Genomic DNA, 15,270 nt, shown 5'->3' on the forward strand with positions numbered 1-15,270 from the left:
AGAGCACTGATCATTCCTCTGTATCATCTAATCTACTGTAGATTCCTTCTAGTACATTTTTTATTTCACTTATCATATTCTTTAGCTGTTTTGTCCTTTATATTTTCTAACTCTTTGCTGAAATTCTCACTGTGTTCACCCATTCTTCTCCCCAGTTCATTAAGCATCTTTATGACCATTGCCTTGAACTCCTTATTGGGTAGATTGCTATCTCCTCTTTGTTTATTTCTTTTTATGAGGTTTCGTCTTGTTCTGTTGTTTGGAACATATTCCTCTTTCTCTTCATTTTGCCTAATTCTCTGTGTTTATTTCTATGTATAGGTAGGTTGGTTATGCTTCCCAAACTTGAAGAAGTGGCTTTTCGTAGGAGATGTCCTATGGGACCCAGCAGCGCACTCCCTTCTGGTCGCCAGAGCTATATGCTGTAGGGGGCCCCTCTGTGGGTTGTATAGTCCCTTCTGTTGTGGTGGGGGAGACTCCTGTATGTATAGTGGTGGGCGGGGCTGGTGCCTAGCCCTGTTGGCTGCCAGGCACTGCCTCGTGCAGTGGCTGCCAGTCCATTGGTGGGCGGGGCTGGGTCCCAGCACCACTGGCTGTGCAGCTCAGGGGGTCTGAGACTGATGCCAACTTGCTGGTGGATGGGGCCAGGTCCCAGTAAGTTGGGTGCATGCCTGGAAGGTGGCAGATGGGGCCAGGGCTGGTGCCAGCCCACTAGTGGGCAAGGCAGTGTCCCAGGGCTGCTGGCTGTGCAGCCTTTGCATGGGGTAAGAGTCTTAGTTTCCACCAGCTGTTGGGTGAGTAAGCCCCAGATGCTAATAAGCTAGAGGGAAGACTCCAAAATGGAGTTTGTCAGCACCAGTGTTCTTGTGGTAGAATGAGCTCCCAAAAATGGTTCCTGCCAGAGTCTATATCCCCGAAGGGAGTCCCAGTTGCCTCCTGCCTCTCCAGGAGGTTCTCCAAGATTAGCAAGTCAGTTTGACGCAGGCTCCTTTCAAATTCCTGCCCCTGCCCTGGGTCTCAGAGCATGCGAGATTTTGTGTGCACCCTTTAAGATCCGAGTCTCTGTTTCCTATAGCCAACTGGCTCTCCCGTATGCAAGCTCCACTGGCCATCAAAGCCAGGTGTTCTAGGGGCTCATCTTTCCAGAGCAGAACCCCCAGGCTGGGCGACCCAATGTGGGACTCAGGCCCCTCACTCCTTGAGGAAAACCTCTGCAATTGTGATTACCCTCCCATTTGTGGGTCACCCACCCCAGGGGTGTGGGTCTTGACTATAGTGCGTCTCTCTCCCTCCTACGTATCTCATTGTGGTTCCTTCTTTATATCTTTAGTTGTGGAAAATCTTTCCTGCTAGTCTTCAGGTCGTTCTCATGGATAGTTGCTCTGTAAGTAGTTGTAATGTGGTGTTCCCAGTGAAGGAGGTCAGCTCAGGTTCTTCCTACTCTGCCATCCTGGCCACCCACCCTCACACAGCCTTTCTTGTCTCTCTGTTTCCTACTAGATGTAAGCTTCTGAATGTGTTTTCACTCAGCCTTGTTATAAGAAAATCCATTCTGTATCAAACCAAAGAAACCAAATCTATACGGTGGCATGACATTACCATTCAACGTTCCATCAGGAAACATTATCTTAAAAGTTGATTGTCACTCAAGAAGAATAAACACTAAAATTTCTTTAAAAAAATAATGCATAGTCCAGACTGAACTTAGAATCCTGAAAAACCAATGGAATGTTTCCTAAATATGTTTTTAATTTTGGTTACCAGAATACAATAGCATCTTACTAATGAGGCACATTTTTTCTGTAATCTATATGTCGAAACTCGGTTTTGTGAAATACTTTGACTCATCAGCTCTTTTTCCCCTTAGTATTTTTTGCAAAAGAAACACTGCACATATACACATACATAATGAGTAGCCAAAAATTGGTTCTGGCCCAGCCAGATATCAGTATGTTTGAAATTAACAGAGTTGGCATAAGGAAGCAAACACATGGAACACACTGACTTGCCCATAGCCTAACAATTAAATTAATACAATTTCTCCTAGGCTACAAAGGTTTGCGCCAATCTGCAGATTCAGAAATTCAGCACTGTTAACAAGTATGCTCACCAAAGACAGCTTTGGTGGCAAATAAAGCCCTGAGAAATAAACCACAAGACAGTTTGGAACTTGAACCTGAGATATAGCTTCTCAGCACCAGGGTGGTAATCCAGGCTTATCTTTAGAAATACACTTCCTACAAGATGTACAACAATCCTGGCAAATGAGACCCTACAGCTTTCAGATGGCACAGATCATCACTAGTAAATGTATTAAAATCTGGTCATGAAAGAACACTTACTTTTCACACCACTTTGAACTTAGTGGAAGTTAGAATGATTTGGTTACTGTGCCATTTGTTTTCTGTTTTAAATGTCTTTAGATTAACTATCCTCTTAACGAGGAACAGGGCCTAACTCAAGCGTAATAAATACAGTTTAAAGTTGGCTAGGAAAATTCCTTTTCCCCCAAATTGATCTCCCTTCTGCCAATTTGCTGATCCCTCAAATTCCACTACTAGTCACTGGTCTGTGTTAAATGAAGCCTTCTCCCTCAGGATCCCCTCAAATGGCAATTACTGTAAGAAAGGTATCACACTGTGCCCTAACAAATTTTGCGTTGATTTGTGAAAGAGCTTTTTTTCTTTCCAGAAGAGGTTAGCAGATTGCGAGCCAAAGTTTTGTTGGCACACAGTCATGTTCATTCCTTACCTCTTGCTTATAGCTGCTTCATGCTGCAATAGCCAAGCCGAATAGTTGAGACAGAGAAAGTATGGCCCACAAAGCCTAAAATATTTACCGTCTGGCCCTTTACAGAAAAAGTTTACCAATTCCTGACATAGAGCAATGGGCCCCTTGGGAACCTAGAAGTCAGGAGAAAAAGAAAGAGGAGCTGGGGAATTTGAAGTAATAATGCTTTCCATTTGGGAACACTGCATTTAAGGGAGGATCTTTGCATAACAAATTCTCACAATATAATCTGCAGAGATAGATATCACAGGCTCTGGCACATGTAGGTGCTGAAGAAATATCTGTTGGCTAAATACATTCATTCATTTATTCATTCAATCAATAAATACATATCAGGGTATATGCCCAGTAGTGGGATTCCTGGGTCGTATGGTAGTTCTATTTTTAGTTTTGTAAGGTAACTCCATACTTTTCTCCACAGAGGCTGTTATCATTTGACATTCCCACCAACAGTGCAAGAGGGTTCCCTTTTCTCCACACCCTCTCCAGCATTTATTGTTTGTAGATTTTTTGATGATGCCCATTCCAACCAGTGTGAGGTGATACCTCATTGTAGTTTTGATCTGCATTTCTCTAATAATTAGTGATGTTGAGCATCTTTTCATGTGCCTCTTGGCCATCTGTATGTCTTCTTTAGAGAAATGTCTGTTTAGATCTTCTGCCCATTTTTTGATTGGGTTGGGTTTTTTTTGATATTGAGCTTCATGAGCTGTTTGTATATTTTGGAAATTAATCTCATCAGTTGCTTCATTCGCAAATATTTTCTCCCATTTCGAGGTTGTCTTTTCATCTCGCTTATGGTTTTCTTTGCTGTGCAAAAGCTTTTAAGTTTCATTAGGTCCCATTTGTTTATTTTTGTGTCTATTTTCATTATTCTAGGAGGTGAGTCAAAAAAGATCTTGCTGTGATTTATGTCAAAGAGTGTTCTTCCTATGTTTTCCTCTAAGAGTTTTATAGTGTCCAGTCTTACATTTAGGTCTTTAACCCACTTTGGGTTTATTTTTGTGTATTGTGTTAGGGAGTGTTCTAACAGTGGTACATATATACAAAGGAATATTACTCAGCCATAAAAAGGAATGAAATTGGGTCATTTGTAGAGACGTGGATGGATCTAGAGTCTGTCACACAGAGTAAGTCAGAAAGAGAAAAACAAATATCGTATATTAACGGATATATGTGGAATCTAGAAAAATGGTACAGATGAACCTATTTGCAGGGCAGGAATAGAGACACAGACATAGAAGACAGATGTGTGGACATAGGGCAGGAGGGGGGTAGGATGAATTGGGAGATTGGGATTGACATATATACACTACCATGTGTAAAACAGATAGCAGTGGGAACCTGCTGTATAGCGCAGGGAGATCAGCTCGGTGCTCAATGGTGACCTAGATGGGTGGGATGGTGGAGGGGAGGGAGGTCCAAGAGGGAGGGGATATATGTATACATATAGCTGATTCACTTCTTTGTACAGCAGAAACTAACAAACACCACATTGTAAAGCAAATATACCCCCCAATAAAATAAATAAATAAATAGATAAGTAATTATCAAGGGCTTACCAAGTGCAAGACACTATTACTGGAGATGTGGAAAGAGCGCTAAGCCAGAAAAAAGTAACAAAACTATACTCTTAGAGCTTTCATTCTAGTGCAGGAAAACAAAAAGTAACCATATAATTATACAAATGATTTAATAATAACATGTTAGAGTAGAGGAACAGTGAAGGGGTGCAATTTTTCAAAGCAGGCCTCCCTGATTCCAAGACATTTAACCAGAGACCTGAAAGAAGCGAGGAGAATCTGCAGGCTGGCTCTCAGGGAATTGCGAAGGCCCTGAGGTGTAAGAAGCTTGGCTGGTCCCTAGAAGCCACTGCGGCCGGAGCACAGAGAGGGAAGGTCATGGCCGCCCAGAGGTCAGAGGGAAGGTCATGGCCACCCAGAGGTCAGAGAGGGAAGGTCATGGCCGCTCAGAGGTCAGAGAGGGAACCTGGGGCAGCTGCACTTTGGGCCCTGAAGGCCATATTAGGAACTCTGGATTTTACTGTGAATAGTTTTAAGGAAAGGAGACACAATCTAACTTGTGTTTAGAACAGTCACTTTGCCTGCTGTGTGGAGCACAGGCTGTAGGGAGACCGAATATATTCATAGACTGAACCAATAGCTATTAAAATAAACTGACAAAGAAACTTCTTCCACGCACTAGACTCTTTCTCTGTTGGGAAAAACCTTAATGAACTTGTCTGATTTTTAAGGTAAGCCTCACACCCTCACCTCAGGCAGATCCCAGAAAGGAGAGGTTTAAACAGAAAAGAGTGAAATTGGCCTTTATAATAAATTGACAGAAATTTTTAGGATTCCCATGTAAGAAGGCATAGACACAGATTTGGGCTACTCTGATATGGGATAAAGGAAGAAGGTGCTGGAAGAAACAGTGGCCTGAGCCACTGAGAACTTGAACATAATGATGTCTAATATTCTATTTTAAGCTGTTTGCTTCTCTATGTTGGGAATGTAACGACACCACACCCTCTCCACTGCCCCCCAAGCATTCATGAATGTTTGGTGTCAGTGTAGTTTCAAGAAATTTTTTCTTAAAGAGGGATGAGAGAGAAGCAGGCTTCACCGTAACCTGCATCAGGAGAAACCTACGCTCTCCCGTTCCCTCCACCAAAAAAATAAAATTACTCAAATAAAAATACTGGCGATGACATGCTTACATTATATATGTTAGGAAATCAAGATATTTTATGCAGACGTGTTTTAAGGGTCATTCCAGAGCACCAGAGGATTCATGGTCCCTCATCCAAGCAACTGAAACTTGGGTTTCATATGCAAGTTCAAATTACGGAAATTGACGCACTAATAAGATAGGTGAACTTGCCAAAGTCATACAGCTGGTTACCTGGTAAAGCTGGAGCCCTAGGCCAGTTCTAATTCCAGGTCAAGTCCATTCCACCACAGCTGCTTGACCAGTACAACTCTTCCTAAGCCCAGCTATGCTGATGCTGTAGGGAGCCCCCTGTTCCCAAAGACTCAAGCCACGTCCTGAGAGAAATTACTCACATAGGAGAGCAGGAGAGCAGTCACTGCAAACAACTCTAAGACACTAATTTAAAGAGCCAGTATGCCTACCTGATGGGCATTCTCTAAGGTAAATAAATCCTTTGGGTCTAAATCTACCTTTAGCAGAAGCATGAACCCTTTCAATTCACTGATCCAGAAGTAGAAAATGAAAAGCTCAACCAGTCAAAATCAAGGGCGGGGGCTAAGGGGACCCATCTAAGGTCAGAGTTGCACAGGACTATCCTGCTTGCCCCCAACCAAAGAAAAGATACAGTTAGACACATACCCACCGCTCCTGGAGTAGAAGGCCTGAGGAATAATAACATGCTCCCAAAAGAGAAGTCCCAAAATTAGACACATTCACTAGGAAAGGTCTTTATCATCTGCAGTGTATAAGAATTAATAAAATTCAGTACATTTTTAACTTTTTATAATCATCCATTACTAACATTTCAGATGAAAGAGTGAAACAGACCAAGTTTAAACCAACTTAATTTTAGAACCTGTATAAGTTAGCCTCTCTGATTCCATTACCAATAAAATAGAGATGACAATGCCTATTTTATCTGATGGCTTTCAGAATAAAGATAATGTATATATGGTATATAACGCTGTGCCTGGCAGAGATGGCACTCAATAAGTGGCACCCATTATTAATAAATAATGATAATAATAATTACTCAAAGTAAGCAGAGCTGACCCTATAGTGAGGCAGTGGTGAGGGCTCCCTCCTCCTGCATGATTTGTGGAGTACCCTAGAGCGCCTGCTAGAAACACTCAAGTTTCAACCTAATGGTCCCATACACTTCCATGAGCAAATTCTGTTTCCGAGAAGCACAACACGGTCAAGACATCAGTAGGGCTCCAAATTCCTGCAAGCTGTGTAAATACCTCTCGTCACTATAATCTGCTTCTGCCCGCACACCAAACACTGTGTAAATATCATAACCTCAGCTACAGCCAGGAAAACCTTAATAAATACCAGATTTGGGAAAGAGAAGCCATAATATACGTACTCTCTATCAGCCCCAACTTTCACCACCTTTATTTAAACAGCTCTACCAAGGTCAAAATTGAATACAAGAAGTAATCCTAGAAGTGTTTAGGTCAGGATGGCAAGGCAAGAGAAGGCCCTGGGCAATTTAGCCTGAGCTGCTCTCCTGGGAAATGTTTGAGGCAGGCTGGCACAGAAGAACACATGGATCTCAGATAGGGAGGGCTTGGGGTCTAATCTTAACCTCCACCACTCACCAGCCACATAAACGTGTACAAGTCAAATACTTCTCCAAGCCTCAGTGTCCCTATCTGTAAATGGGGGATAACAACTGAATGACCTGCTTTATTGGAATACTGAAAAGATGCACATGAAGGTGCTTTATAAATGATGAAGTGCTATGTGCAAGCTATTTCTATTGTTTATCACATCTGCTCCACATTCAGCAAAGCAAACAAGCTTTAAGTTTATGAGTGTCCAGTAAACTAACAATTTAGCTATTGGGGGTATTTTCTGGGGTTTTTTTTGATTAGCTATGTCCAAAATGGCCTTGATCTTGCTTTATAAACGTTCCTAAGATGGAGGGTAAGTTAGGTGTTGGGATTCTCATAGGCCACCGAGTGACCCTGCATTAAGTGAGTTCATTTTCCCTGCACTCATGATTTCATTAGACACAAGCTTTGATGTGGGCAGGATGAACTGGTCTCCCTACACAAAATCTTAAAGCCAGTGATTGGTCTTTAGCTACCCCTCCTGTCCTCATTAGCTCTCCTTCTTTCAATAATATCATACACTTCCCCAGGGCTCAGGGTCCTCCTACTTATCCCTAGTCACCCAGAGACCCCACCGGCAGGCCATCCTAGCTTGGCACCCTGAGGAAGGACCCCTAGTTTGGGCCTCTCTAATCCTCCAGCCTCCTTTCTCCCATCAAATTATTTCTGTTCCAAGCTGTATCAGTTTTTATAAGATCTGCCCTCCACTGACACAAAAGACAATGATGTCTCTCTCGGTTAAGGGATTTTCATTTAGGTCTTCGTAGATAATGCTTAAATCCCAAAGGAGGGACTGTTGTGATGGGAAACTTGAAAAGCCAGCACAAGAGGTATTTGAGGCATTCACACACACCCTCACTTGTTCATTCATCAAGCATATATTCAGCACTGAAAAGGGGATCCCAGATTCAATTCCAGCATGTGTGTGGAGGTTTCCCCAAAACAACAAGCAATTCTTGGACCCCGCCAGGGTGTCTGAGAATTCAACTCAATTCTGACACTATCTATCTGAAGATAGAATCACATTCCACAGGTAAAAGGCTCAGTCCCACAAGACCATCCTCCACTTCAGATACCAGTTGCAAGTCCAGATTGTTACCTGTGCTTCTTACCAACTGGCTGCAAACTGGAAGTTCCAACAACTCCTTCCAACTCAGGATGCCAATCACAAGTCCATGTTGTTACCCATACTTCTGATGACCAACTGGCTGTAAATCAGAGGTTCCCACAACCCCCTGCTCAGGTTCAATTAATTTGCTAGAACAGTTCACAAAACTTGGGAAAATCTGTTTGCTCACCAGATTACTGATTTATTATAAAAGGATATTAAAAGTTATGAATCAACAGCCAAATGAAGATACATATCGAGCGAGGTCCCAAACAAAGGAGCTTCTGTCCTCATGTAGCGTGGAGCCTGGCGTGATGGCGCTGTAATAGAGAAGAACAAGTTAATCACTAAAGGGATGTTGCCTACAAGCTTAAATTACACATAATGGCCCATCTCTGGGAACCCTGCCGCCCATGTATTGAGCATTAAGCTAAAATACCTTTGTTTAGCTCACAGGAAACCTCCTGACCAGGTCCACCTGTGAATGGCTGCAGGCAGGAAGAAACTAACTAACTCCCCTCCAGAGTCTGATGGGAACCAGGGCTTTACCCGCTCCTCTTTTAGTATAAAAGAAGCCTGAATTCTAACTCAGAGAAGATGGTTCTCTGGGACACTAGTCCGCCATCCTCTCGGTCTGCTGGCTTTCTGAATAAAGTCGCCACTCCTGCCCCAACACCTCGTCTCTTGATTTATTGGCCTGTCCTATGGCAAGCAGTACGAGCTCGGAACAGCACAAAAACATTCTGCTTCTCCAACGTGGAAAGGGGGAAAAAAGGACAAAAATCTGTTCTTTGGGATTTTTATGGAGGCTTCATTACATATTCACGATTAACTAAATCACTGGCCAGTGGGGCTAATCTCCAGCCCCTCATCCCTCCCCAAAATCAGGGGGTGATGATACTGAAAGTTCCAACCCTTTAATCACATGGTTGGTTGTCCTAGCAACCAGCTCCTGCCCTTGGGTAGAATCCAAAAGTCACCTTCCCCGAATCATTCTCAAGAATTGAGGACAAGAGACCAGATATTATCCCATTGCTCTTATTGCTCAGGAAATTCCAAGGGTTTGGGGAGCTGTGAGCCAGGAACCCTGAATGAAGACTAAATACATATGAAAAATATACATTTAGTCATTTATAGGCAAAATCACAATATTGCAAACACCCACAGTGGATTAGGAATAATCAGGGAAGGAGGCGGTTACAAATATCATGAAAATGATGGCACCTCAGGCTGAGATAACCCCCAACACATCTGAGTGATGCCCAAGAGTCAAAGTGACAATGGCCTGAGGCCCATGACACAGCGTGTGATGAAGCCCTGGGGCACATGGGCCAGGGAAAAGGATATTTTCAGCTAAGCCCAGCACCTCTAACTAGTTTAATCCCCAAATCCATTGCATCATTTTTACCCAACAACAGAGTCCTAGCTGCAAGTAAGCATTTCAAGTTGAAATTTAAAATTAATTGGAAAATTCAGAAGATATAATTTTTGCCCTCAAAGATCTCCCAACCATATGGGAAAGACAAACAAGAAAGTTGTTCATTATAACACAAGGAGATATGAGCTTATTATTGGTCTAATCAAATACCCCTAATAGCAGATAAACGCCAGGAACTAAAAGAATTTTATCCCCTACTGACAGGATGCATGTACCATGTAACACTAATAGCCCATATAAGCATGAGCAAAACTCTAAGGATACTCTCAAGTTGAAAACTATCAACCAAACCTTTCATCCTGAGAACGAATGGGACATTTAAAATGACAAGACAACTGGATTTTCTTACTGCACTGAATAGCTCATTATTAGTTCAGTTTAGGAAATCAACTTATTTCCAAAGAGCCTATTTTATAATTCCTTAAACTGTGGTCTTTTTAGGTGAGACAATTAGAAGAGCAAGGTATTTATCCTCTTTGTCTTATTTAGACTGTTTTCTGCTGAGTGTTAAGATTTACTAAGGTGCAGTAACCACCTAACAGCAAGGCTGTAGATGCACCATTGGAATTAAGTAGTGAAATGAGATGAAATAGGGGTCTCTGTAATGGCCAGCTCAGTCAGCAACCGTCAGGACTTTTGTCTTTCAGTTAATCCAAGAGAGCAGGCAAACTAACAGGTACCACAAGGCAGCAGGTTACCCAAGCGTTAGACTTCCTCTCTTGAAGACACTATCAATGAATACAAAAGTGTTTTATGAAGAAACTGAAGGTTAGGGGGCTCCAGAATACTGGCTCCATTTAAGTTCTGGGTTAGGACAACACTTGGCTGGCGAAGGGTTTAGACCTGCACCATCTTGCTCCCTCAAGCCATTCACCTAGTTCTCCTTGACAATTTCAACTCAAAAATGTCGAAGGGACGCCCATTCAATAACAATAAATATGGTTCAGCAAGATTTCAGAAAACTGTATTTCTCTCATCTCCTTCCTCCAAACCTGATTTCTGGTAACAGAAGAAATACTCATTTTAACTTGTTTGTTTTAGAATCTGGATTACATTTCCAATTTAAATGGAAACTAATCATCTAAAAAAGGGATTGGGAGACTTCCCTAGTGGTCCAGTGGTTAAGAATCCAACTTCCGACGCAGGGGATGCGAATCCGATCCCTGATCAGGGAACTAAGATCCCACATGCTGCGAGGCAACTAAGCCCACACACCACAACTACTGAGCGCATGCGCTCTGCAGTCTGCACGCCGCAACGAAAGATCCAGCATGCAGCAACGAAGACCCCACGTGCCGCAACTAAGGCCCGATGCAGCCAAAAATTTAAAAAAAATTTTTTAATAAATAAATAAATAAGGGATTGGTTCAGATCTTATCAATACAGAAAAAGCAAAACTATGTTTGAGAAAGAATGTTTTTAATCAAATAGCAAATAATAGTAAATAGCTTTAAAGTATCTTTAGAACATATAAGTAAAGAATACACAAATAAAGCAGAAAATAAAGGTGGCAGGGATTCTGGGTAATATCATTTCCTTACAAAATATCTCCTTACAAAATATCTCCTTACAAAATACTGTGATTCAAAACACACAATGAAGAGAGTAGAAGAGGACAGGACATTTAATCACCTGCTTCTTCGTTCCAAATGAATTATTATTACACTGATTATTGAGCCTCTGGGGATGCTCTTTTTAAAAATTACCTGAGCTTGCACATTTATAAAATAATAAAACCTGCCTTGAGGCACATCATAAGGGTTAAAGGAGGTAATACCCGAGAAGGACTTAACGCAGTAGTCAATAACTGCTCTTATTCATTTGCTCACTCAGTCAGTGTTTAGTAAAAGCCTACTATGTGGCACATGCTCTACAGTGGGAATACAAAAACGACCAAGACAGTCACAGCCCCTGCCCTTACAGAACTTAGTGTCTAGACAGGTTGCCCAGACTTCAGTGGGGGCGGGGGGGGGGGGGGGGAACACTCAACTCATGGAAACCTCTTCCTGTGTACCTGGAGGGCTGCTGCAGTAGTCACCAGTGCCAGTGCTGCACACGAAATATTTCCAGCTTTCCTCTTTCCAGATACATGGTGGGATTCTACTCTACTTCCCTTGAAATTAGGTATGCCTATAGGACTTGCTTTAGCCAACAAAACATGAATAGAAAGGACAGGTGTTGCTCCAGGGCTAAAAGTCTAAGTTATGCCTCCTGTCCCCACATTCTCTTCTCTCTGACAAGGTGATCGTGGAACATTTGTTGATGGAGCCTCCATCAGCCTGGGTTCTTGAGTGGCAATGATAAGCAGAGCTCCAAGTGCGAATCTGTGCTGGAAATGTAGCATGAAGGAGAAATATATTTTTGTTGTGTCAAGGCACTGAGATTTGAGGTTGTTACTGTATAATATTCTATCCTGTCCTAACCAATATAGGTGGTTTGTCTAACCACCCAAATATCATTACAACCTGCGTTCAGTGCATTGAAAAATACATTTAAGAAGCTGACTTGATGAGCAAAGATCTGAAGGACAATTTGAAGTGACTTAAGTGACATAGTGTGAGGTGGGATTTGGGTTGGGCAGGTGCATGGGAGCACAGAGCACAAAAGACCTGAGGAAAGAGGGAGCACGAGCCATTTCAGGAACTGATGAAACAAATGTGACTGGAAGGGAGATGAAAGGAAGAGACTCAGGATGAAGTAGCAGAAAGCAGACATGCAGGGCCTTGAAGCCCCGTTAATGCTTTTAGCTGTTATCTAAGAGCAACAGGAAGCCATTAAATGGTTGCAAGCAGAAAAACGGCATGATTAGATTTGTGTTTCTGAATTATAATTCTGGATGTAGTATGAAAAACAGATGGGACACAGGCAAGAGCTAATACAGGGAAACCCGTCAGAGACTACTGCAGTAACAGTGCAAGCAAGAGAATGTGGTGGCCTGGATTTGATGACAAAGTAAAGATGGAGAGATATGTGGGGAAATTTTAGACATATTTAGGCAGCGAGATCAAAAGGAGTTTTAATCATAGACTGGAAACAGGGGATGAGGTGGTTTCCACAGCTGTCTGGATTGTGGTGCCAGTCTCTGAAACAGTAAACACTGAAAGAGAAGCAGTCTTTGGAAGGAAGATCATAAGTTTTGACTTGGATATGTTGAAGCTTAAGTTCCTCCAGCATCTTAAACTTCAACAAAATTCTAGGCTACAGACATTAATATGGGCAGTGATTCGCTTACATTTTGGAAAAACCAGAAAGTCAGACAAGAAGGGGGTGCCTAGGATCAAGTCTTCAGGAACTCCTACATTCAAAAGCCAGGAAAAGGATGAAGTCAATTAACGTGAGCTGTACAACTGTCCACTGGGTTTAGAACATGGAGGTGATTGGTAACATTAGCAAAAGCTCTTTCAGTGGAAGGATGGGAATGGTCAAAACAAAGATAACCATAAAAAGCCATCATATTCACTCACTCATTATTTGTTAAGACCTATGGTCTGATCTGGAAATAATAGGGTGAACAAGACCAAATGAGTCCCTGCCTCCATGGGGCTAACAGTCTAGTGAGACAAAATAATTGCAAGCTATGTTAAGTATTAGGAAGAAAACAAAGGTAAAAATATATATGCACATAATACATAAACGGGAAGGAAGGTAGAGACAGTCAGAGGTAACAATTAAACTGAGCCATGAAGGATGAAAATGCGTTAGCTGTGCAAAGAAGTGAAGGTAATAAGGTAATGAGGGGACAAAGACTTCAGACACAGGGAACAATGAGCATGAAGACTTTTTTTTTTTTTTCTAACACAATGGCTTTGTAAACGTAGCAGGAGAAAGAGAGTCTTCACCACCACACAATAAAATCTTGATTATGCTATATTCAAGCATATCAGACTTCCTTAATGACGGGGCATTTCAGGGAACCGAGAAGGAACAAGGTAGTTTTTGTTTGTTTGTTTTTATCTCAAACTTGTTTATTTTTTTTTTATTTAACATCTTTATTAGAGTGTAATTGCTTTACAAGGTTTAGTTTCTGTTGTGTAACAAGTGAATCAGCTATATGTATACATATATTCCCATATCCCCTCCATCTTGCATCTCCCTCCCACCCTCCCTATCTCACCCTTCTGGGTGGTCACAAAGCAACCAGCTGATCTCCCTGTGCTAGGCAGCTGCTTCCCACTAGCTAGCTATATTACATTTGGTAGTGTATATATGTCAATGTTACTCTCTCTCTTCGTCCCAGCTTAAGCTTCCCTCTCCCCATGTCCACAAGTCCATTCTGTACATCTCGGTCTTTATTCCTGTCCTGCCCCTAGGTTCTTCAGAACCACTCTTTTTTCTTTTTTTTAGATTCCATATATGTATTAGCATACGGTACTTGTTTTCTCTTTCTTCACTCTGTATGACAGACACTAGGTCCACCCACCTCACTACAAATAACTCAGTTTCATTTCTTTTCATGGCTGAGTAATATTCCATTGTATATATGTGCCACATCTTCTTTATCCAGTTGTCTTCTTATGGACACTGAGATTGCTTCCATGTCCTGGCTATTGTAAATAGAGCTGCAATGAACACTGTGGTACATGACTCTTTTTGAATTATGGTTTTCTCAGGGTATATGCCCAGTAGTGGGATTGCTGGGTCATAAGGCAGTTCTATTTTTAGTTTTTTAACGAACCTCCATACTATTCTCCATAGTGGCTGTATCAATTAACATTCCCACCAACAGTGCAAGAGGGTTCCCTTTTCTCCACACCCTCTCCAGCATTTATTGTTTGTAGATTTCTTGATGATGGCCATTCTGACTAGTGTGAGGTGATACTTCATTGCAGTTTTGATTTGCATTCCTCTAATGATTAGTGATGTTGAGCATCCTTTCATGTGTTTGTTGGCCATCTGTATATCTTCTTTGGAGAAATGTCTATTTAGGTCTTCTGCCCATTTTCGGATTGGTTTGTTTGCTTTTTTGATATTGAGCTGCATGAGCTGCTAGTTTATTTTGGAGATTAATCCTTTGTCAGTTGCTTCATTTGCAAATATTTTGTCCCATTATGAGGGTTGTCTTTTCGTCTCGTTTATGGTTTCCTTTGCTGTGCAAAAGCTTTTAAGTTTCATTAGGTCCCATTTGCTTATTTTTGTTTTTATTTCCATTTCTCTAGGAGGTGGGTCAAAAAGGATCTTACTGTGATTTATGTCATAGAGTGTTCTGCCTATGTTTTCCTCTAAGAGTTTGATAGTGTCTGGCCTTACATTTAGGTCTTTAATCCATTTTCAGTTTATTTTCATGTATGGTGTTAGGGAGTGTTCTAATTTCATTCTTTTACATGTAGCTCTCCAGCTTTCCCAGCACCACTTATTGAAGAGGCTGTCTTTTCTCCATTGTATATTCTTGCCTCCTTTATCAAAGATAAGGTGACCAAAGGTGCATGGATTTATCTCTGGGCTTTCTATCCTATTCCATTGATCTATATTTCTGTTTCTGTGCCAGTACCATACTGTCTTGATTACTGTAGCTTTGTAGTATAGTCTGAAGTCAGGGAGCCTGCTTCCTCCAGCTCTGTTTTTCTTTCTCAAGATTGCTTTGGCTATTTGGGGTCTTTTGTATT

At 41.7% G+C, this 15,270-nt stretch overlaps 1 protein-coding gene across 4 annotated transcripts in view; it reads right to left on the bottom strand.

Annotated features, from left to right (window-relative positions):
- Positions 1-689: 689 nt before the first annotated feature.
- The window catches only part of LOC309611445 (uncharacterized protein), a 118,103-nt gene continuing 103,522 nt past the window's right edge, over positions 690-15,270 (bottom strand). For all 4 annotated transcript variants that reach the window (XR_014234530.1, XR_014234531.1, XM_082356001.1 and 1 more), the window contains one exon: positions 690-8,549. Coding sequence is in view for 2 of the 4 variants with exons in the window: in XM_082356001.1 (XP_082212127.1) it covers positions 8,455-8,549 (95 nt within the window). In the remaining 2 variants the exon portion in view is untranslated. The remainder of the gene's footprint in view (positions 8,550-15,270) is intronic.

The sequence above is a fragment of the Balaenoptera borealis genome (genome assembly GCF_965194805.1).
Source record: "Balaenoptera borealis genome assembly, chromosome: 1".
Lineage (NCBI taxonomy): Eukaryota > Metazoa > Chordata > Mammalia > Artiodactyla > Balaenopteridae > Balaenoptera > Balaenoptera borealis.